Source organism: Hermetia illucens, chromosome 3 (genome assembly GCF_905115235.1).
Source record: "Hermetia illucens chromosome 3, iHerIll2.2.curated.20191125, whole genome shotgun sequence".
NCBI lineage: Eukaryota > Metazoa > Arthropoda > Insecta > Diptera > Stratiomyidae > Hermetia > Hermetia illucens.
In genome coordinates, this window is record NC_051851.1 from 85,724,764 (window position 1) to 85,747,838 (window position 23,075).

A 23,075-nucleotide genomic window follows, 5' to 3' on the forward strand; every position below is an offset into this window, starting at 1 on the left:
GGAGAGTGAGGACTCATAATATGGTCATCAAAAAGTGTAACAGGTCTCGTCCTTAGAACCTAACCAACCGAAAAATCTGAAAAAATCACAGTGGTGCATCTCTACGAAAGATAGGCCTCAAAATACATCTGCTTTCGATATTTGCACAAATAAAGTTAATAATAGTATATTTACACTTTTTAGAAATTTACCCGGAACCCCCCCTTATGTCCACCCCAGAAGTACAATTCGACATGGGTGTAAGGGATAACATAATACACAATTTGGTCACATTTGAAGAAAATTCAACTATTATTAAGAAAGTTATAGGGGGTGAAACTTTGCCATTTTTTGTGAATTTCATGCATTCTACAACGTGTATGACGTCATCATCACATATCAATTCGTCAGTACCAAAACGAAGTGAGTTCCTATGAATGGGAACGGAAAGAATTATTTTGTTTTAGTTTTTTAGTCATTTGCATATGAATATCAATTACTCCAAACAGACATGTGTGTATGTAGGTATATAGTATATGCGTGCTAATGAAGTTTGCGGGTAGTGTCTAATTCAGATAGATATATTTGTACATTAAACTAGCCGTATATATGTGTGCTTTTGTGCACCAAGTAAATGGAAATATGGGTACGCTCAATTGGCAATTTGTTTATTTAGGGTGAGGATAATATCTATGGCTGTAATGCGTACGCATGTCCTGTAGTTTGGAAAAATTTAAAGGGATATGCTAGATTTGCAGATATATCATCATCACCAACGGCGCTACAACCGGCATCCGGTCTAGGCCTGCCTCAATAAGGAACTCCAGACATCCCGGTTTTGCGCCGAGGTCCACCAATTCGATATCCCTAAAAGTTCTCTGGCGTCCTGACCTACGCCACCGCTCCATCTTAGGCAGAGTCTTCTCGTCTTCTTCTTTTCCTACCATAGATATTGCCCTTACAGACTTTTTGGGTGGGATCATCCCATCCATACGGATTAAGTGACCCGCCCACCATAACCGGAATCGGAATCGTCCATCCTCATGTAGGGGGCCAAAAATTCTTCGGAGGATTCTTCTCTCGAACGCGGCCAAGAGTTCGCAATTCTTCTTGCTAAGACCCCAAGTCTCCGAGGAACACATGAGAGCTGGCAAGATCATTGTCTTGTACAGTAAGAGCTAAACAGTTTTTGCAAGCTGAAATAGGCTCTGTTGGCTGACAACAACCGTGCGCGGATTTCATCATCGTGGCTGTTATCGGTTGTGATTTTCGACCCTAGATAGGAGAAGTTATCAACAGTCTCAAAGTTGTATTCTCCTATCCTTATTCTTCCCGTTTGACCAGTGCGGTTTGATGTTGTTGATTGGTTGGCTTTCGGTGCTGACGTTGCCACCATATACTTTGTCTTGCCTTCATTGAAGTGCAGCCTAAGATCTCGCACAAATCGCCGCCTGCTCGATCTGGATGAAGGTAGTTTGTATGTCTCGGGTGGTCCTTACCATGATGTCGATATCGTCAGCATAGGCCAGTAGTTGGGTAGACTTGAAGAGGATCGTACCTCTTGAATTTACCTCAGCATCACGGATCACTTTCTCGAGGGCCAGGTTAAAGGGGACACATGATAGAGCATCCCCTTGTCGTAGACCTTTGTTGATGTCGATTGGTCTTGAGAGTGATCCTGCTGCTTTTATCTGGCCTCGTACATTGGTCAGAGTCAGCTTAGTTAGTCTTATTAATTTCGTCGGGATACTGAATTCTCTCATGGCCTTGTTGCACCAACACGGAAGGAAGACACTATTGCGCCTGCATTCAAGGAGCGTGTATAAATTCAGGAAATCTCAAAAATTGGAGGCCAAAAGGCGGTTGAGGCAGAAACGATCGGATTAATAGTTTTAATAATTGCTAAAACACACTTAGTCATCGTTATACTGAAGTCTTCATTGGATTTGAGAATGAATCCTAAGAGCATGGTCACAACTTTACGAAATAAATCGTTAGCATCGATCAGGTTCTCCAGCTCTATGCTCTCCAACAATTCCAAGAATTCTATCTCAAATTAATTATCTGATAGTATCTCCACTGTGTACTGGCATGTCGCTACTGCGTTACTTGTTTAATATGAAACATTTACGGTTTGAAGGATAATTTCGCAAGCGCTTGTAAAACTCATGAATGCTGTCCACAATGATCTGGGGAAGGAGGAGCTTGGAAGGAAGGTGATGAATAATAATGTATGCTGCAGTTAGTGAATGATCTCTGCCATCGGACTTAATACCATACTGACGATTTCGGAGGTAAATGAGGACAATGAGGTAGTTTTAATGAGCACAGATTTCACATAACTATAGAGCGTCCAGAGAGCAATAAGAGCTTCGCCAATTATTATATTTTATCAACTACAATGGAGGCGAATATGTTCTATTGGACAAGTGGCATAACACGTTATTCTCACATCCAATTGTAGAAAATTGCGAGGAAGGTGTCGTCGATAGCAAGGCGCTAACGCTAGCGAGAATTCACTTGCCAAGACGGGTCTGAACAGCGAAGTCGATGGGAAATGACCAAAAGGTCGAAGGAAACAATGGTGACTTGATACGCTGAATGTTGATTTGAAAGTTTCGTGTTGCATCCAGATCAGGTCTTTGACATAATTAAAATGCCGCAACCGATTATGCGAGATAAATTAGAGGCGGGATAACCGGAATTCAGGAAGACGTTATCCACAAAGAGAAGATAACATTAATTGAAATAAACTTCTATCATCCCAGGGTCGCACAGGATTTGCTTGCGCAGACCACGTATGAATCTGAGGTAGAGATTCGCATCATACGTGAACCTTACCGAAACTTGGCGGTAGTGTATGGATTACAAACTCCACTGGCGGTGTGGTGAAATGGGCGAGAAGCCGTTAAGCCATACAATATGCCCTGAGTTGCGGCTAATAGTTTTGTATTGGCAAAAATAGGCGTATTCGAGTACAGCTTCTATGCCCTGCCAAACCACACATTGTCTGAATTCGAAATCATGCTTTCGGAGCAAGGAAATGAAGTACAAAAGTGACTGCCAGTGAGTTTAATACGTGGGCCTACAAGTAGGGGAGCATAGATGCTAATGCTGGGGGGCACAGTTAATTAGAACAATTTATATCAGTTAGATATACTATTGATCAACGAAGATAATGTAAACGAGTATCAAAAAGGGTGGGTTCAATTGGAGATTTGAGTCTTTTCAGCCTTGGGTTGGTACGTGATATTTACTGGAAAGTTAACGAAGACTTCGCGTACAGCAACCACCAGGCACTTGCTTTCGAACTATTGAGGGAATTACAGGGCAAGGAACCAGCACATCTAAAGCCAAAATCGAAAGAACGCCAGGATAATCTGGAAAGCATGGAGAAGTAAAAATTCACGGGAATGCGGTTGGACCACGCTAATAAGGCAAACACTTCCACGATCGCCGAAGCACGCGACGCGTCGATGCTTAGAAGATCATCATTCCCCGATAGAAAACCGAACTGCTGTTGAAATAGTAAACTGACAAGAATTCAATCAGCCACACAAATGACTCAGAGGGCGGTAGAAGGAATTAATCGCCGTCAAAAAGAGCATACCTGCATGGAAGACACTATAGAGGGGGTGCCTACAGAGTCGTGACGGTATGATTTAGAAGCCATTCATCTCTGCAGATCACGTGCCTCCCTCACTCACTCACACTCACTTTTTAAAAATGATGGGGGAGTTGTTCCCCCAAAGTGGGGCACTCACAGCTTGCAGCGTCCTTTCAATATGACAGCCACCAGAAACGAGCTGGGGGACATCTCCAGTAGAATAGGCGATAGTAAAATTGCGGGTCTGGAAGACACACCGAATAAGGCTCTGAAGCTCACCGTAAAATCCAGACCAAACATGTTCACTGAGTTGTTCGAAGCGTGCATGTCCGAGGGGAGATTTCTTGAATCATGGAGCTAGCAGGTGCTCATACCGTTTCCTAAGGCTCCCGGTAAACCACGTCCCTATAGACCCATAGGAAGGAGACTTTTCAGGTATGTAGTATGGGTTTCGTAAAGCGAGATTAACCACCAATGCCATCAATTTGACTATTTACTTGACCGAAGATACAATTCATAGTAAGCGTAGTACATAGTAGCAAATATTGCACGCTGGTAACCCGTAACTGTAGAAATGCATTGCTATATAAAGTGCGTGCGACCACACCTATCTCGCTGCTTTTTTCGACATCGGACCCAGCGGGTATGTTGTCTTTGCGCGTCCTACAACGCTTCATACTAGGCCCACTACTGTGGAACATCATGTACAATGATTCCGACTACGAGATGGGTTACGCCGATGACACAGCACTGTTTGTAGTCGCAAAGTATCTCGAAAATGATGAATTATGCTCATGTAATCAAACAATGCCTTTAATGCTTGGTTAGACCGCACTGGACTGTTACTGGCGAAGGAAAAGATGAAATTCGCGCCGTTAGTTAGTTGGGAGTGACGACAAATGCAAAGCTCAATTTTGGGCAGCACGTAGAGTATACTTGCGAAAAAGTATCAAACAAGCGCAGTCTACAAAAGGCAGTCCGAAGATTGTGTTCTACCTTCAGCGCCATCTTAGATGATAAGCCGTTTGTCATCTAGGAAATGATACCGGTTGACATCTCGGCAGAGTAAATATAACATCAAATCCATCTTCTTTTTATCACGGGCGAAAAAAGTCAAAAGGGAGAAATCTATAAGTAGATGACAGAAAAGGTTCCATAGACACACAGGTTATTCTCTACAAACGTGAAGTGGAGTGGTGGAGAGAAAGCAGGAGGAAATCAATTAAAATCTCAACCAATATTTTATGGGCGAAGGATGATAACCTCAGTACCTGCACTGCTGAACGCTGCTGCTCTTGTGCATGAATAGTGACCCCCTCCCCCTTTGAACTCCACGTACAACGCGGAAATATGTAACTTGCTTCTTGCGAGTGGATGCACGCTTTTCATCTTTCTACTAAATTTCGCTTTAGGGGGGTAAGACAAGTGGTGTGAAAGACAGAGAAACGGACGGGCAAGCAGACAGACTGACAGTTAACCGATTTTAATAAAGTTCTTTTTTACACAAAACCTTAAAAGAGAAACCTTTCAAAGAGCGGCCGGTTCCCAAAAAACGCGGACGGCTAAGAAAAGTGCCGCGTTCCACGTTGATAATGATATGATAACTAAATAACTTTTTAATAATGTTTTGGTTTTTTCATCTGACTCCATATGTAATTTTGCCAATAAATACGTTTTCAGAGTCAGTTAATGTTTTCAGTTTGGAATGAAGTCATTAAATTAGCAGAAATGTCATATTTATATACTATATATTCATACATACTCTCTCTGTCATGATTTACCTGTGCATGGAGAAATTCTTCGGATAGTGGGACATTTTGTGTTCTAGTAAAAAAAAAATATCATGAAACGACCAATCTAGTTTTTCCAAATTAAAGGTTTGGAACATTAAAGAAAACATTTTTTTTACCGGTAACAATGTTCTTAGAAAAGAATAGTAAATAGGCGAAATGAATTGTCTCAGTTTCCTCATCTGCGATTGGCTACTGTGAAGTTTGAATAAATCTCTCGCCACCTGAAAACTTTTACTATAATTTACCTCGTTTATCATTCGGGTTTATACTCCTCTGCTCCGACTACGTTGCTTTATAAAATCAAACAAATCTCCATATTTTTTTATAAAATGTCATTCATTTATTTCATATATATACTTTGTTTTCATCTTTTTCAAATTTTTTGTTTTATATTCTCACAGTATTTATCGTTTCCTTAATTTCCGCATTTTTGATCAATTTTCTTTATTTTATATTTATTTGCTCCATTTTTATATATTTATATATTCAATCGGATTATTTTTTCTCCACTTTTTATAACCTAGAAAAACTGCTACTACAGTTACCGTTTCAGGTTTACTTACTGGCTTTGCTTGTTTATGTTACTTTCACGATTAATTTTTTTGTTTCATTTTTCATTTCACTATATTTATAATTATATTATACGCCGAAACTATATTTGGGCTTTGCACGCGATCCTCTTGTTTCCATTCGTCATAGTCGAATATATATTTTAATAGATTGCTACTGCTCAGATTTTTTGTTTATTTTGTTGTATATACACCATTTTGTAATTTTGTATTTTTTTTTTGTTTTTTTGGTATATATTTTATTGTTGTAGGTTTATTTGGTTTACTGCTTTCATGTGTTTCATATCGTGTCCTAATCTCCGCAAAAATTGACTACTTTTATAAATTTACTTTCTTGCGTTGATTCATATATTTATATATAAATGTAGATCCTTACTTGGCTAACTGTTTTATTTGCTTTTATTTATAATATTTATAGTATAATACATATGTGCGCTTTCAATAAACTTAATAAAACATGGAAAGTTTTCAATAGTATAATAAGTGATAACCAAATTTCTCTTCAATAATATAAAGTCTGGAACCATGTTTAACACAACTGTAACTTGTGGATGACCGAAAATGAACAAATGAGTTTGCTTCTTTGTTAAGAATAATTGTGCATTGCTTTTAGTACTCTTAATATTTTGTATAACACTTTATTTTCCTATTGTTTCATTACGACAATATGTTTCTATATATTTATTACTTTATAATATCTTGTTGATTATCGTATTTTGAGACCATTTATTTTGACCAGTTGCAATGCATTGTTTTCACTAAGTATAATTATGTTTTCGTGAAACCACGCAAATAGGTTCATACTTTACCTTAAATGTAGTATGTGTATGTACTCCACGAACAAATAAGAACAACACCTTTTGCTATTTTTGATTTAGAATGGCATTCAACCAAAAGTTCGTCAACAATTTCCTCCGCCCTAGGAAAAGAAACTTCAAAATTCCAGGTTTCCGATACACCATTAAAACAGATATAAAATTACAACGGGGCCTTCCCTTACTTTCATCATTTTTAAATGTGTTAAATCGGGCAATTACACAAACAATACTCGTATCCATAAATCTAATTATAAGTTATCTACTAATATGCCTATTTCATATATTTTATATTATTTTAGACACGTTTTCGTAAGACTACTTGGGCTTAGAAACAGTAACAAAAGATTAGTATTTCAATAGCTTTGCATTCGTAATATAAATCATCACAAAATATTCTGTACCCACTTTTCCACTTGATATATGTCTACTACTTCCTTTTGTCATCTTGTCGCATAGTTTTCATTACTTTATAACTTTCACTTAAATTATGGAGTTTATGGTAACATTGCACATTTTTAGCTACACGAAATGCTTGAACAATCCTTTTTAGACTAGCAAATTGGCAGCCGCTAACCACTCATCCTCTTGTAGCTGCAAATATATGGTTTCAAGAGAAAAACAATCAAAAAAAGAAAAATAATCTGTTTCGCAAAGCTTCTATCAGAAATGACAATAAATATACTCGGGGCATGATTCGAGGCAGGTCAGTTCTAGAGAAAATAAAAGAAAAGCAAGAAAAGTTGCCCAACAAGTGAAAGCAGAAATATATTGGTAACCATAAAGTCGAACAGAGCAACAATAAATATAGTACAGTGTGTGAGTGCTCTACTTCTTATCCTGCGGATTAAATCATGCCCTAAGTATATTCCATCTCCAATTTCCCAGGAAAACTTCAAGATGGTTCGAAGCGCGGTACTAGATGGGCTTTTAGTAAAAGTAAAAATTGTGTCTGATTAGATGGTGCTCATATTTCTGTGCAATAAGAAATTCAATGATATTTCGGGAATGTACATGATTATATACTTGTTTTTTACTTTCTCTAAAGCAAAGAAGATATGTGGTTAAAATTGCGTATCTTTGGTTCTGATATCTTGACTCGTTTAGGAAGTATCTATAATTGCGCTAATCATTTTATGCTTTATGCGGTATTGTGGTGTAGGGTGGCTTCCTAATGCTGTATTGTGTTACATTTGCAAACAGTGTTTCTATTAATTAATTGTCGGTAGCTAGTAAATAAGCGTAGACGGTTTAGAAAAATAAAAAATTAATACAAACGCACAAATCTAGGAAATAAGCGAATAAAAACAAATGAAAATTATTAAGAGATGAAATGATATTTGAAAATGTAGAAACTGCTTTTATATTTATATACACTTTTGACAAGTGGCGTTAGAATTATTTTCTTCAAATTTTGCATGTTGCAGCTATAGTGTGAGGTTCAACTAGAAGTGGACATTTTTTGGGACTTTTAAAATAGTGGGTGATTGAGACATATTTCATACAAAAAGGTCATACCGGGCACCATTTTTAAGGGGCATTAGCTTTGCGAATTATGCCACCATGTAATAAGTATAGCCGCTACGAAAGTGGAGATAAATCAATCATAAAGCACTAAATTTCAATGGAGCTGAAGAACCTCCATCCAGGAGAGCGGAGTAAATAATCAGAGAGGCTAGACGTTATTAGACTCCTTCAGTTGATAAATTCTCGGGGTGTACTTTATGAGAAACATTGAAGAGATTTAAGAATGAATGATGATAGATTTAATGAACCACGTACGACTAACCAGAAGCCGCCTTCCATATCAAGATTTGAAAGCTCCAGTGGGCAAGTCATGCAGAGCGTACGGACGTTAAAAAGGTTCCCAGACAAACACTTAACGGTAAATTGGAAGGTGAACGACCAGATGGGAAATCCCCAAATAGATAAGAGAATTCAATGGACAACGCACAGGACACGCCGCTCGATTTCCGAATTTTGAGAACTCGGTCGTTCGATTGAAAAGCGTGGATACGAAAAATTCGATAGGCCAAGGACAGATTTCGGATTGTTGCGCCATAGCAGAAGCAAAATTCAAATGATGGACCAAATGAATTCAAATAAAATAAGCCATTTTAGCGCCAACCAGTTCTTTCCGGGAAATTTGTTGAAAAAAATGTCTGCAGATAACTAGTTGGTGGTAATTGGCCAACCGTTTCACCCATCAATTAATGAAATTCGGAGCATACTATGTGACGTCCTTGTTTTACAAGTTCAAACAGTAAATACTGTATGTTTAACTGACAAAAATTTACAGCAAAGTTTACTGCGCTTTGCTGTTTTGCACAATTCCATGTAGAAATTCCGAGCTTCCGGAAAAATTAGCCTCACAGTCAGCCAGCTGGAGAAGTATTCTAACGTACGCCATGTATTTGTGGTTAAGTTACAGAAATGGGTTTCGCAATAATTGATCGAACGATACCTGGCAGATCGCACTCAAACCTCGGCTTAATGAAAGATAGCATCATATAATAAGGGTAGTACAAAGGAATGGATTTATTTTGATATTTTTTATATTAGCAATAGCGACACGATATATCCTAAAAACACAACTAGAGATTCATTTGTCAATGTATCAGGGACTACATCTTCGATATTATTTTTATAAGTCCTTCAGTAAGAGACAAGTGTTAAGAGGCTTACCTCTACTATCTATATGAATACCCACAAAGAAAGTTATCCATTTTCATGAAAGTACGACAGCGAAGTACATTTATATGATGCGGATAACTAAACAATGAGGACACCCTTTAGCGAAAGATCTAAGGAACACATGCCAGATTTCTCCCTGGTATTGTGATAAAGCAAACTCATTTCAGAACGTAATTCAAATGATTTGAAACTGTTAGTGAAACCTTTTCATGTTATTAGACACAGCTGTAAAGAGGCAGAGCGACAATAGTGAAGAGCATTCTTCCAAATGGCTGAGTACATCCCGTTTGCAATGCATGATATAGCCCGATTACTGAAGGTTCCAGCTCTTGGAGTTGAGAAATTTTTGAAAACTGGCGAATGTTCTATCGTAAGGCAGCGTCCTTTTTGCTTTTCCCTGACACACATTTAGGGAGTGTACAATAGGCCCCATATTAAAATGGAAATCCTGTGGGCAAACAGTAATTATGTATAATAAATCGTTACTACGTACCCTTTATTGAAAAGAAATTGAAACTCCACTCCAAACACTTTCTGCTAAGACAGTCTTTAAAACGGTTGCCCTATATGTCTCCTTAAGGTTTTAGGTGCAGACGGGGACAATCCCCACTCAAACATATAAGAAATACACAAAATCTTTCATAACTAAAGCGCCAAGTTTCTGCTTTCCACTTGTCTTCTTAAAGTTAGACCCTCTCGGAACTCTTGGACTCAATTAATAAATAAACAATGCTCAAATGTTAACCTTCTGAAGATTCAACACTCATGTTTTTTTCTCAAAGCAACCAGGTAGTAATGATCGAGAACAAACACTTCCATTTGGATGAAATTTTGAAGGAACATCGATCTTAAAATGTTTTATTCAATAAGATGGCACGAATTCCACACTTCTCATGCATCAACTCAAGTTCTCAAAGAAATGTATCTACATACATTTAAAAATGAGGCTGCCGTTCACTGAATTTAATGCTGATGTTTTTGAGATTACTTCAAATGAGAAAAGTACCAACATTGCATCAGAAAATTTTCAAGCTCCTAAAAAGACGATAAATAACGGAATTGCACTAAGGTGCAGTAAATTTACACAAAACACACAATTTTAATTTACTACAACTTACTTATAGTAGGATTTTCACCAATCTTTACCGTATTCTCTTCCATATAATGACCTATATTATCGCGAAGTTTTGTAATTCTTGGGGAAACTTAAGGCGGGCTCCCAGGAAAATTTTTAAAAGAGTTGAATTAACTTGATTTGAGCTGATATCAGAATGGGGAGTGTTGCGAGAGTTATGTTATTTGGAGCCATCACTCTGACTTTTTCCTAATTTCTCGATTTGGTACATTCTACGAATGGCCCCCTCATTGAAGTGACTTCTTTCTAACCCCCCTTCTCAAACTAAGCCTAGCTTCAAAAAATGCTAATCGAGAACTTCCTTGAATTCAACATAGGATGATGTACCCGCGAAGGTTCAAACTTCTCCAGTCTTTCTACCAAATCTAGTGACAATAGATAAACAGACAGTGAACCAGTGAAGAGATTTTAATAAAATTTTGTTTTCCACAAAACCCTAAAAATAGATGCTTCATAAACTGAATGAAGTGCAGCAAAATAGAAAAACTACCCTCTACGATCGGTTGGTCTCCAGGTTCAAAAGGATCACTTTTTAACCGAATATTGATTGGGGGTGCGAAATGAATTCCTTTAGTGAACAGATCGAGGGTAGTCGTCTCCATCAGATTGCTATGAAGGAACACGTATGCTAGGCTCAAAAATTTGTCATCCACGCTGAGCTGGAAACTTGAAACGTCAATACTGAGGGCTACTGACAACAAATGATCAACTTGAACCATCGAAAACCGGAATAGGTAGTTATCTCTCGATTCAAAGATACACATAGTAATTCTTTCGAAGAGCTACACTGCATCATCACAGTAGTTCGTAGAAAAGACGATCGAATTTTGTAAAAAATATTTTCAGTGGCGGATAGACGAGAGACAACTTCAATGTACTTTAGATTTTCGTTGACTTTTAAATGCATAGTAGCAAAGTAGTAAACACTTTCGCTTAACTTTAAGTATCTAATACACTACTTTCGATTGAGTTGGTGATTCATCGCTCATTTTCTACATCAGAGGTCCGATTACTATTATTCAGTTTTAAAATAGATGAACCGGAAAACGCAGAAAACAAGATTAAAGACACATGAATTAATCTTACTGATATGCTAAAGACACAACAATTTTTCCAAGAAATACATATATCAAACGAAAAGCAACTAAAATGAAGAAATGAATTTGTGAAGGACAAGTCGGTATCCTCTAAAACACTTATCACAGAATAGTAAAAAAGTCGAAAGCTAGGCGTCTCAGGTATAATGGTTTTGCTAATTTTTTATGCAAGGATATAAATATACGCCGAATATACCCAATATTCAATTAGATGTGATACTCAAATTTTATCTCGTGAGGAGTAGATTTGACACAAAAGGGACAAATTTGACCTATTACAACTTTGTTAATAATAGTCGGGCTTCCAACCAACTTTGAAATACGATGCTTCCTTCAATTAAAATATATCCCACTGCAGAATTTTATAGATTTGATTTTCTCAGATTTTTAAGTATGGTAGTTTCTGGGAGCCGGTTCTTGAAATAACTGACCCCCGTGCTTCTCCCCTTTTTATTCAATGCCGAAACTTCTAAAAGTGCTCATTTGGTATCTTACATGACTACATTCGGTGAACAACTTAAACTGAAAGCAGAACGATGTTACTGTTACACTACAAGGGAATTCTTAGTTCTCACCTTTCCACCAATTTTTGTATCAGTAGAAGTAACCATTTCTGAGGAAATGGGGTTGGCAGACGGACAGACGGGCGTATATTTTCCTATGAAAACAGAACCTTAAAAAGGGAAAAGGCTTTTCGTGAAGACTCGAAAGAAGCTGAAGCAAAGTATCCCAAAGGCCGACTATGGAGTCTATGCACCGTTGGTAAACCATACCCAACACAGACTTCTGTAGCAAGCATACATTACCGGAACATCCGAAAATTGAAGATAGGAACTCCTTGATTAGGTAATGGAACATTTGGTTCTCACAACAAAGGGCAAAAACAAAGCCCTTACAAGAGTTTTGGTAATATAGAATATTCTTTACAAAAAGTATCTCCTTAGCCTGGCATGGTTGAATGTCAAAAATCATATAAATGTCAAAAGTGATGATCACTATACCCGGCCTGGCTCGAATTGAAGCAATCTAGACTGATTTGGCTTTGGTTCGTTATTAATTCTTTTCGATTCTGTAATTGAGGGATCATTCAAGTCTAGAGTAATGTGCGCTGACAATTATTCAATTAATTAAAATTTAAATTTGCAGTTTAGCTAGGAAACATTTTACGACTAGCAACAAACAATTGAATATCGAAAGTGCTGTCACTCTAGATTTCTCAAAATCGGGAGAAACAAGGTATCGAGTAAACAGTTTACTAAAAACAGTAATAGGTAACGAAAGACGTGTTTCAGTTGTTGAATTTTTGACAATAAATCATCCTTGAAAGATAAAACTTCCGTCATAGACTCTGACACCCTGAAATCACTCTGCCTTGATTTTCCACGAGTTTGTTTGCAGGGATCCTCGAGCTCTCCGTAATTGCTCCAATGCTAGCGTTGCACATATCGCTCAGTAGAGCATAAATACTTTGCTGCCAGGTTTTATATAGGCTGAAGACAACGAAACTAGAGGAGATTACTTGAAAAATGACCGGAAACTAAGCACTTAACAAACTCCGAACTATAAATCCTCATTACAAAGCGAACATCAGCCACTTTCAGCTTAAGAAAACCGCAACATTAGAACAACAACTTCTAAATGAAAATGCTAACAAGAATATTTCTCTCCCAATTTTGACCAAAAAATGTTGTTTTTGCTACGATACTGCGGTACTTCAAAAAACATCAACTCTTTTTATTTTTCCAAAGGAACCCCCAATAGTAACGTTTTCTAACTACTTTTTGATTACACTTCTGCAATTGTTACTTCCTTATTCCCAAAAGTATAAGCCTTCTTTAAAAATGCATTGCTATCTTGAAAACAAACAATAATAACAACCTAATCGGATTTGTCTGGTATCCAACATCAAATCACGATACAAATCCCACTGCGACCAGTGAGATTTAAACCCGCCCTTCCCTACGACAGCTCTAACCATTCAGGTATCCGGACACATAACAAAAGACAAAACCTTATTAAAATCAGTTTACTATCATCTATCTGCCTGTCCATCTATCACACGTACTTTTCTCAGAAAATTGACTTCAAATTTGCTGGGAAGGTCCATGCATGATTCGATTTCGATTAGTACTTTACAAGCAAGCCCTAGTTTTGAAGCAGTTTCCAAAACGTCCATAATGATGCCTCAATATGACATCCGGATTTCGAAATACCCTCCATACCAATATCTAATAAAATAAAGTTAATAATAGTATACTGATGTATTTTTAAAATTTACTGCGCACCCCTCTTAACTGCAACCTAGACTCGTAAAATATATTAATGCATTAATATGCCATAGGCATCAATATGGAGCGAGCTACTGGAAAATTAACAAAGTTACAGTAGGTCAAAGTTGCCTCTTTTTTGTCAAATTGGTACTCATTGAAGGATAACATGTAAGTACGTTCAACGTATATACACTACGAACTATATATGAGTGGAACCATCGTGTACCCGAATATTATTACATGAAAGACCAACAAAACCATTCATATCTAAAGTATCGAGCTTCCAGTTTCCCGACTTGTTTGATTTATGGAAGCAAAAATGGTGACTCGTGTACTCTGTAGCAATACGCAGTGCCATTGTATTATACAACACGGCCTCTAAGAAAATCTGAAAAAATACAGAATTTTCGACTACTGTCAATGAAACAGACACCATCACTGTCAACGGCAATGACCTGGCGAGTATTGAACGATTTAAGAATCTTGGATTAGTACTATCAGCCTATGGTGAACTGCGTTATGAAATTGCTTCACGCATCAGAGCCACTTGCACTTAGTGGAGCAGCACAACTGCCTTTCGCAGTGGTCGACACATCAACGAACGTCTCAAATTCAAAATTGACAAGAGTGTCGTCCCCTCCGCCGTCCTCTATAGTTTTGAGTGCTGGCCAACTATAAAAGATAATGAACGGCGCCTAGCGGTAATGGAGACAGAGATACTGCATTGTATCATTGGTTTAGCAGACCATGACCACATCTGAAATGACGGTATTTTCGATCGATGTGGTGTGGAAAAATTTTGGGGGAGGCATGATTGTTCGGTCTCAACATCATCAATAGGAGATTACCAGAATCTCAATGCTACTCAGATCAGGCCTATGGCGCTAGGAAATGTCACAATCCATCGAAATGAGACCCTACTACTGAACAAGACAAAGCTAATAAAGAAGAAGAAACCCGAACGAATATCCTGTCCTCTAAACCTGAATTTTGTATCTTATAAAGGATAGGTCGATTACGCAATACCATAGAATGTATACAACCTTTGTGCCTTTTTATAAGGTTTATGAAGCACGAACCTCACTCTGAAAGCTTGGTATTTTGTAAACCTTCCCCCGCGTAATTTTGATTAATTTTCTGTCATTTTATTCTTTCTTGAAACGACGAGACGTTACAGGAGTTGTGGTGAAAATGTGTGCCTCCTCATCTGCCTTATTCCGTTTTCTTGGTCCACATGAAAACTGCCAGACCTTCATTTTTACAACTGTCCTAAAGGTGTGATGTTCCAAATCTAAAGATCAACTTTTTAAAGGAGTTTTGCAGTTAAACTTTAGTTAAAGTTAATTCCATTAACTCGATTAATGACTTGCTGCCTCCAGTTTCCAAGAAAATTCATTGAATATTTCAAAGGATCAATAGAATTCGGAACCTGTATGAATGTATACATATGATAAGCAGTTGGGGAACGGTTGGTTAGAAATGACGACTATGCTGACGTTTATATAGTAAACGGAGTCTCAGCAGATATAATGTCAATGGGCTATTATTGTTGGTAAACCACTCTGCAGGAATTTTGAAAGCTAGAACAAAGCTAAATATAGCGGCTAACAATTGCTTTGTAAATGATAGAAACTAATTGTGATGTAGGCTAATAATATTTCTGTCACATCATGAGAGGTGAAAAATAAATAATGATGAGCGGATATTCACAGAACTCAGGAGACATGAAAAATATGTATGAACCGCCACCCTCATAAGCTATGTATATACCAAAAAATTGAATAAATAGGCCCTTCTTTCTGTGAATGATATTTATTTGAATGTTAATTTAATTAATCATTTGGATATTAACAGTCCAAGACCGACTTTTGCTTCAATCCAAGACGGTTGATAAGATTGGGACCCAACAATTTGGTCTAAAGGGCAAGAGATTAGTCCTCGTCAGGAGCAAAACATTCGTGGAGAAAAATGTTGAGATAATAACGAGGTGATGTTTGTCGTTGAGGTGAACACCGACGTAACCTTAGGCTACTACCATTGGGAATGCCTATAGATAATAGATATCTAGCAGGGTGGATCACTTCTATTAACATTGTCTTCTGAAATATCAGAAAATCCAGCAGTTCGACCACCGTTCGAAAACCGAAATTGTGCAATCAGTGTAAGAAAGTTTCGCCTTTTTGTTCAGGAGTACTTAACCCGAATTGATGATAAAATCTCCTACTTTTACCCACACTCTTTCCAGTAGCGAAAAAATAATTACATTTCTAAGGAGACAAAAGCGTTTGACAGACGAAAGTGTCAGAAAGAGTGCACACAATATCTCATTATTCAGCCAATTTAAAAATGGAAACCGATGGACCTTCAGGTGATAACAAGACGAACTATGACGACTGAATCAGAGTCATTATCACTTAAATCTTAAGCGAGAGGGACCATACTTATCCCGCTTGGATACAAAACCGATTGGCTTGGTGGCCGCTTATTTGAAGGTTGGCTCCAATATACAACGCTTTCAATCTTGGCAAGGCAAGTAGTTTCAGGCACTCCGCGACGAGTCGCCAGTGACCGCAGACTGTATTCTCCAAGATCGCAGCTTTACTTGTTTGTACGCCCGTTTATCCCTATCTATATTTCTGTATCCAAAAACCTTGAAGGAAAAGAAAGAGAGGAAGAATGCAGATGTATCCAGAGTGAGTTAACTTTATGCTGTGAAGTAATATCTTAATTTTATTGTAGCTCGACGATGATTTTGGATGGTGTTTATCACCTTGGAGTAAGTGACTGTCGACTATATGGTTCTCACAGTCGTTTCAATATGGATTGAAATAGGCATGGTCCGCTTGAGATTCAAATCACAACTCAGCCACCGATAAGTTTCCTATATTGCCACTATCTCCTCCTTGAATACCTAGCATACTATTGTAGGTCCTGGAAGTCTGTAAGATTAGGATATATTGTGTGTGCCGTTCCAAATTCGTAGGCCAATTTCGATCCATCAGTGAAAAAATCAGCCCATAATTTTGCCGGATATCGCCGCTTCCTTTTAGGCCCCCTATAGAAATATCGTGGGGGGAATCTTCCCACGATATGGAGCCTAGATTTCCAAGACTTCCAAGGTTCTCTTCGCAGTAATTCCAATATAATGCTATAGTCGCGCGGATTAGCTGTCGAGCATCCCAGTGTGACAGCGCTTACCGATATAGTGTACCCTAAGCATAACCTAGACCTTAAAGTGTATTTGATCACTTCATTTCTTAACCGTAGCGGCAATGTGGTCACTTGGAACTATTACACATTTAGTCCTTCACAGTTGGGCAGGCAAATCCTTCAGCCATGAGTAAAACTTTAAGCGTAACATTCTATTGCAACAGCTTATTACTGTACTAAGCCATTCTGTTTTCAGTTTCTGATTTCCCTTCGTATCCCAGAGCACCTCAAGATTCTTTACATTGAAAGATTGGCATGATATTTTTCCCTTTAGTCAGAGGTGGATGTAATCTAGGTAATGATAAATAACATGCCATTACTTGAGGAAGACACGAAAAAAACTCAAGAACAATTTGCAGTGTTATTTGAAATTACTCGCCAAGCCACTTTTAAGCCGTTGCATTCATGATTGTAAAGCAAGAAGATTGGTTACCGTATGAATTTAGGTCAAAAGGCTTATATGTGGACTGCCGCTCGCAGTACAAACTCCGGAAAGTTTTTTTTGCATCATATTGTTGCTGGTGACGAAAAGTGGATACATTATGAAAATCCAAAATGAAAAAATCGAGGGGACCATTCATCAACATCGTTAGCAAAGTCTGATATATATCCCTCCAAGTACATGCTCTCCATTTGAGCACGTAGCGCATGTTATCAAACTATTCAAAACATGCTTGGAAACACACATGGGAAGTTCTACCACAACAACAGTATTCACAATACATCGCTCCTTTGAACACCTAGTTCGATCAATGGCCCTTGACCGATTCAAAGATAATGTGAAAGGACCAAATCTTTTTTTTGCATAGCATTTATACCATTTCATCACTTTTATTGCTAGTATAGATATTGTTCACGGCTTATGAGAGCTATTCAACTCCTGGTTAGAACCCCTTGGATAGATTTAGTCCAACCTTAAATAAAATGTCTAGGCCGCGTTCTAGACTGTCAATCCAAAGAGCAAAAAGTTGATCCGTCTCTCATGGTCATGCTTGCCCTTAGAATAAAAACTGCAAGTATGTGGCACGTTCCTGAGGAAAGTATAACTTCGGTGAATGTGCAACAGCTACAGAACGATGTTTTCCTTTTAGTTATGTAGCATTACTGCCATCTGATTTTCCTTCTTTGTGGCTACAGAACTGACGGTTCCAGAGAATGGAACCTCCCCTGACAAGATACCGAAGCAAAATCCAAGACAAGTGGAAAGATTTTCCTGAAAAAAAAGACCTCACTGTCAAAGGCGAAGTTCTATTATTTATTAAAAGAACTATTGGAGAGACTGGGTTTGAGCCATGGAAGATTTTTACATCCAATTCCGAACTTAATTCTTTGGGAGTCGGTAATGAATCCTCCGCCATAATTGACAAAGGTCAGTGCGTTCAATGTTTCCCAACCATTTTTCAAAAAACTTTCATAACGGCGAAATATGGGTCCTGTTAGAGACATTAGCGCCTGGCAGCCCTTTCGTCCCCAAACCCGAACTCTCTCCCCAACAACGATACAAGGCAAGGTGATACCCTATCATGCATCCTTTTTTCCCTGGTTTTGGAAAAAGTGATCTGTGACGCTGATGTACAAGTAAATGCTAGGGCATTATCATCCACAAGTCAACCCAATTACCGGCCTATGTCGATGATATTGACATAATAGGAAAAACAAACAATTTACAACCAATACGACGACAAAATGCGCGCAGAGTTATTGGCAGCTAACAGACCATGCTTCCGTTTTAAGGAAGCTGTTCTGCAGAAGCATCTCACCATAGAATCTAAGCTTTTGCTATGCAAGACAATTATCTTGTCGGTCCCCATGATTTCCTCGGAGACTTGGGTCCTTAGCAAGAAGAATTACCCAGGGTTAGACAGGGGAACCCCCGAAGAATTGTTGGATCATTACAGGAGGATGGACGATTTGTTCTGAATAATCAGGCTGCGGTCAGGTCACCCAATCAGTATGGTTGGTGAGAATGATCCAACGATGATGTAAGCCAAACAGCTGATAGGGATGTTAGCAACTCCTTAGTAAGACATACTTCGACCGGACACCTTTTGTTGTATCGTTGATAATGATTGGATTGGATGGCGATGAAAAATGGAAGATAGTATCTCTACGGATAATAGAGAGACATTGTTTAGAAACCCAATAGTTAGATAGGAAGGAAGGAAGGATACCCATTTCATTTAAAGTGTTATGCTGACCAACTTCGGTTATGGAGAACAGATTTTATGTGTTCCTATTCTTCATATATTTCAAGAGCAATTTTTGCGGTAACAAATATCTAAAGAGATAAGACTTGTACAAAGAAAATAATATTAAAAAGAAGGTTCCACTTCCAATTGATGCTATCAGTAGCAGGTTTCAAACATACCCAACCCTGTTCCAACCCACTCAGCAAGGTACTAATAGAAATCACCATCGCCGTCGCCGTTCCAGATAGAATAAACGAAGCGGCGAACGGTCTAACTCGATGACGTAAATTTTGAGCAGTGTTTGTATGCGAGAATCCAAATATTCTCTTGACTTTGAGACCTCTGCAACAACAAACCGTCGTAGGGTTTCGCATTTATACGCTTTTTTATATCTTCCCTAGAATAGTAAATAAGGGGAATTGACTTTCCATAACGCCCCTCATGTCCCCATTACGGTTTTGCTTTAAATTTAATTAGCATCGAACGATAAAATAAAGCTGACAGTGTTGAAAGGAAGATCATACAAAAAATAAGTGGAAAACACATTGTTGCAATAAAAATGAAAAACCAGGTAAAAAGGAAGCAACAGTGTCTAAAGAAATTTCGGAGGAATCGGTTCAATTTCACAAAGGATGTACACTAACATTGTGTCCATTTCTTAATTCTTGTTTTTTCTTCAATACAAATCTAGACTTTTCACGCTTCTTTTGTAATTGCATCTTTTATACGATTCTTTTAGACAACGATTGATTTAATTTTAATTTGTTAGCAATATTTCAACATAAAATGTTGTTTAGAACGTTTCATTCTCCACTATTTTAGTTTATTCATGTTATTTTGCTTAGATGATAAGTTTTTTCTCTTGATTTATTCATATAAATATTTTCAACACTAAACAGCTCATTTTATGTATTTTTACTGTGCCTGCAAAAGTAAAGGGTAAACCTTAAAAATAATAATATGCATATTAGTAAAGATTAGAATAAATTGAAAAAATTTAGTAAAAAATTTGTAGCACTCATTTCTATCAATGCGCTCAAAAGCACGTATAAAAGTTACTAAATGAAAATTTGGCAACTCTAGTCGGAGTGAGGTAAGTATTTAAGGAAAACATGAGAAGAAATATCAAAGCATATCCTGTCATCGCTGTCTACTACGTAATCTACATCATTACATATTGAATAAGGATAAATTGAGAGAGAGAATAAAAACGGTAAAAATATCGGTAGCTGGTACTGCAGAATGTAAGAAAGTCATGAGGAAGTACTCAATAAAATTTCAATACAGAAAAATTGAAATGCATGCTCAGTAATTAGACGAAAGGTAGAAGATTTGAAGGATTTTTCGGAAGAACAGAGTAAATGAAAAAATGAAAATGAACAAGTGTCAAAAAATAACGTGCAAAGAATTTTTCTACTACATTGTCTTCCGTAAAGGTGATGGGATTTATTTAATGTACCTGTGGGCTAACTTGGAATTGTTGAATTGGATAAGCCACAACCCCGGTAGCCTGTGGAAGGGTAGCCCCAGCCACGCCTGTTGCAAGCTGCTGAGCGGGAGATATTTGAGCTTGTGTTGCTACTCCTTGCCAAGTTGCTGGTATTTGCACTCCCATTCTGTGGAAACATAAAACAGAAATGATTAATTTTCTTTGTAAATGCGAATGGGAACTATCGTAAGAAATTTGCGGGAAAAAAGGAATATTAGAACTAGCTAATCCGATGATGGAATATTCTTTATGCAACGTCAGACATAAGCTGGCCAGTTTTCAAACTGTGTCCATTACTAATAAAATTCGAGGTCGCAGCCAAAGCTTTTTGCCCGTGATATATGTTAAGTGCTATATGTACTCCTTCAAATAACGAATATCTGTCAGAACCATGAATGCATGAAATGTGTTCTCAAATTTTCAATTCCCTTTTTTCATTGCTTCTAACAGAAAAGCTCGCAAATGGCCAGCGATCCAGTACGAGAAATGTTCACATATACTTACCCCATATATCCTTGCTGATAGCCTGCATATTGACCGTAAGGATATCCTTGAATTCCTTGCAAGTACTGATTTTGTACCGAGGCAGCTGTAGGTGTAGCGGCCGCGGCGGCTGCAGCAGCAGCTGCTGCTGTAGGATATGTCGGAGCCGGGGAGTACCAGCAGCCAGCCAATTGTTGACCATAGGCAGCGGCGGCGGCAGCAGCTGCCGCACCAAAAGGAAATGCAGCCTGATTTAATGCCTGGCTAGCAATCGATTGTGCATTATTCGGATCGCCACTTTCCTTACCCCACGAGCACTTAACCGGCTGACCGTTGATTTCGGTATTGTGGATTCCAACAATAGCATGAGTTGCCGCTTCCTTTGTTGAAAACCTACACAAATGGACAAAAGCAAGCAGAGAAAAATAACCGACATGAAAAATACGCTCGTTATTCGTCCAGGCTATTCAGCCTTTTCAAGTTATATAATAGGAGCCAATATGTTGTGCTACTTTGCTGTTCTCGTGTGTTTAAAAAGGATTCTACACATGTATCATATTTAATTTGAGTTTCATCTATTGGAATTCGCTGGTCTACAAAGGAAGATCATTCATCCGGACGAAACCGCACACATTTTAAAAGACAGCTCTAATATTTTAGTTTTCAAAAACTCCTCCAGAAAAATTCGTCTGGATCTTATGGAACTTCTAAGGCGATAAAGTTTCAGAAGTAACTCCCACGTCCTCCGCATTATGAGTATATTTCTGACACCGACGACAGACAAAACAAACACAAAATCACATTTCATTTCTTATTTACCGAACGAATGCGTATCCCTTGTCCTTGAAAACTCGAATCTCCTGAATCGTTCCGAAAGGAGAGAACGTTTTCTGTAGAACTTCTTCGGTTAAGGCACCAGTCAGGGCCCCATTAACGCCGCCACAATAAACTGTACAATTTGACGGGCTGCTCTGATTGTAAACTTCGTCGAAAGTCAATGGCTTGGCATTCTCTGAAATAGAAGAAAATAAAGACACATATTTTCGTCTTCTTCCTCGATTACAGTTTTCATGCCTTCTAGTTTGATATTCTTATATTCAAGGCGAGAATTGTTATGTTTGCACACGGCTTCAATAAGTACAATATAATATTATGTTAAAAGAAGATTTCGAAATTTAACTATATTAAGTATCACTGAGTTCAGCTAAAAGATGATATTTAAGTATGGAATAACTCAACAAAAATGAAGGTTCTTTGACAAAAATATGTAGGGTAGAATCCCTTAGCTCTTGTAACGCACATAATTAAAAAAGATAATGAATGAATGTATATATCAAAGTTTATTACTGTAAAATTTTCTATACATAATATTTCCCAATAAGTTTTCGTTTTGATAAAATAAAACTAACGAAAATAATGGTTTCAAATTGGATTCATGTTCATATACTTGCAGAAGCTGAAAAAAGGTGGGATCTTGCAAGAAAATGCTAAATTACAAAATAGATACTTGCAAATAGCGTGCAACTCAAGCAAAGCATAAGTGCATTCAAAATTACAAATGCGTAACTTGAATTTTCTGTAAATGTGTTTATTTTCTCCCCTTTATATACAATGTTACAATATCCATACAACAAGTCACTATCAGCGGATGCTGACATCTGACTACTAACATTATAGATATGCATCTTCAGGTGCAAAAGTACCTCGATTTGAATCTGGTAGTTGACGGTCGTCATGAGTACCCT

At 37.9% G+C, this 23,075-nt stretch overlaps 1 protein-coding gene across 4 annotated transcripts in view; it reads right to left on the bottom strand.

Moving 5' to 3' along the window:
- Nucleotides 1-5,694: 5,694 nt before the first annotated feature.
- LOC119650737 (nucleolysin TIAR-like) overlaps nt 5,695-23,075 on the bottom strand; it is a 360,280-nt gene continuing 342,899 nt past the window's right edge. For 3 of the 4 annotated variants that reach the window (XM_038053800.1, XM_038053801.1, XM_038053798.1), the window contains 4 exons: nt 22,150-22,342; nt 21,352-21,723; nt 20,818-20,974; nt 5,695-7,357 (listed from right to left, as the gene is read on the bottom strand). In XM_038053800.1, the coding sequence (XP_037909728.1) occupies nt 7,313-7,357; nt 20,818-20,974; nt 21,352-21,723; nt 22,150-22,342 (767 nt within the window). In that variant the 3' untranslated portion in view covers nt 5,695-7,312. Of the gene's footprint in view, nt 20,283-20,817; nt 20,975-21,351; nt 21,724-22,149; nt 22,343-23,075 lie in introns of all 4 variants that reach the window. The other variant, XM_038053799.1, reaches the window with a different exon arrangement.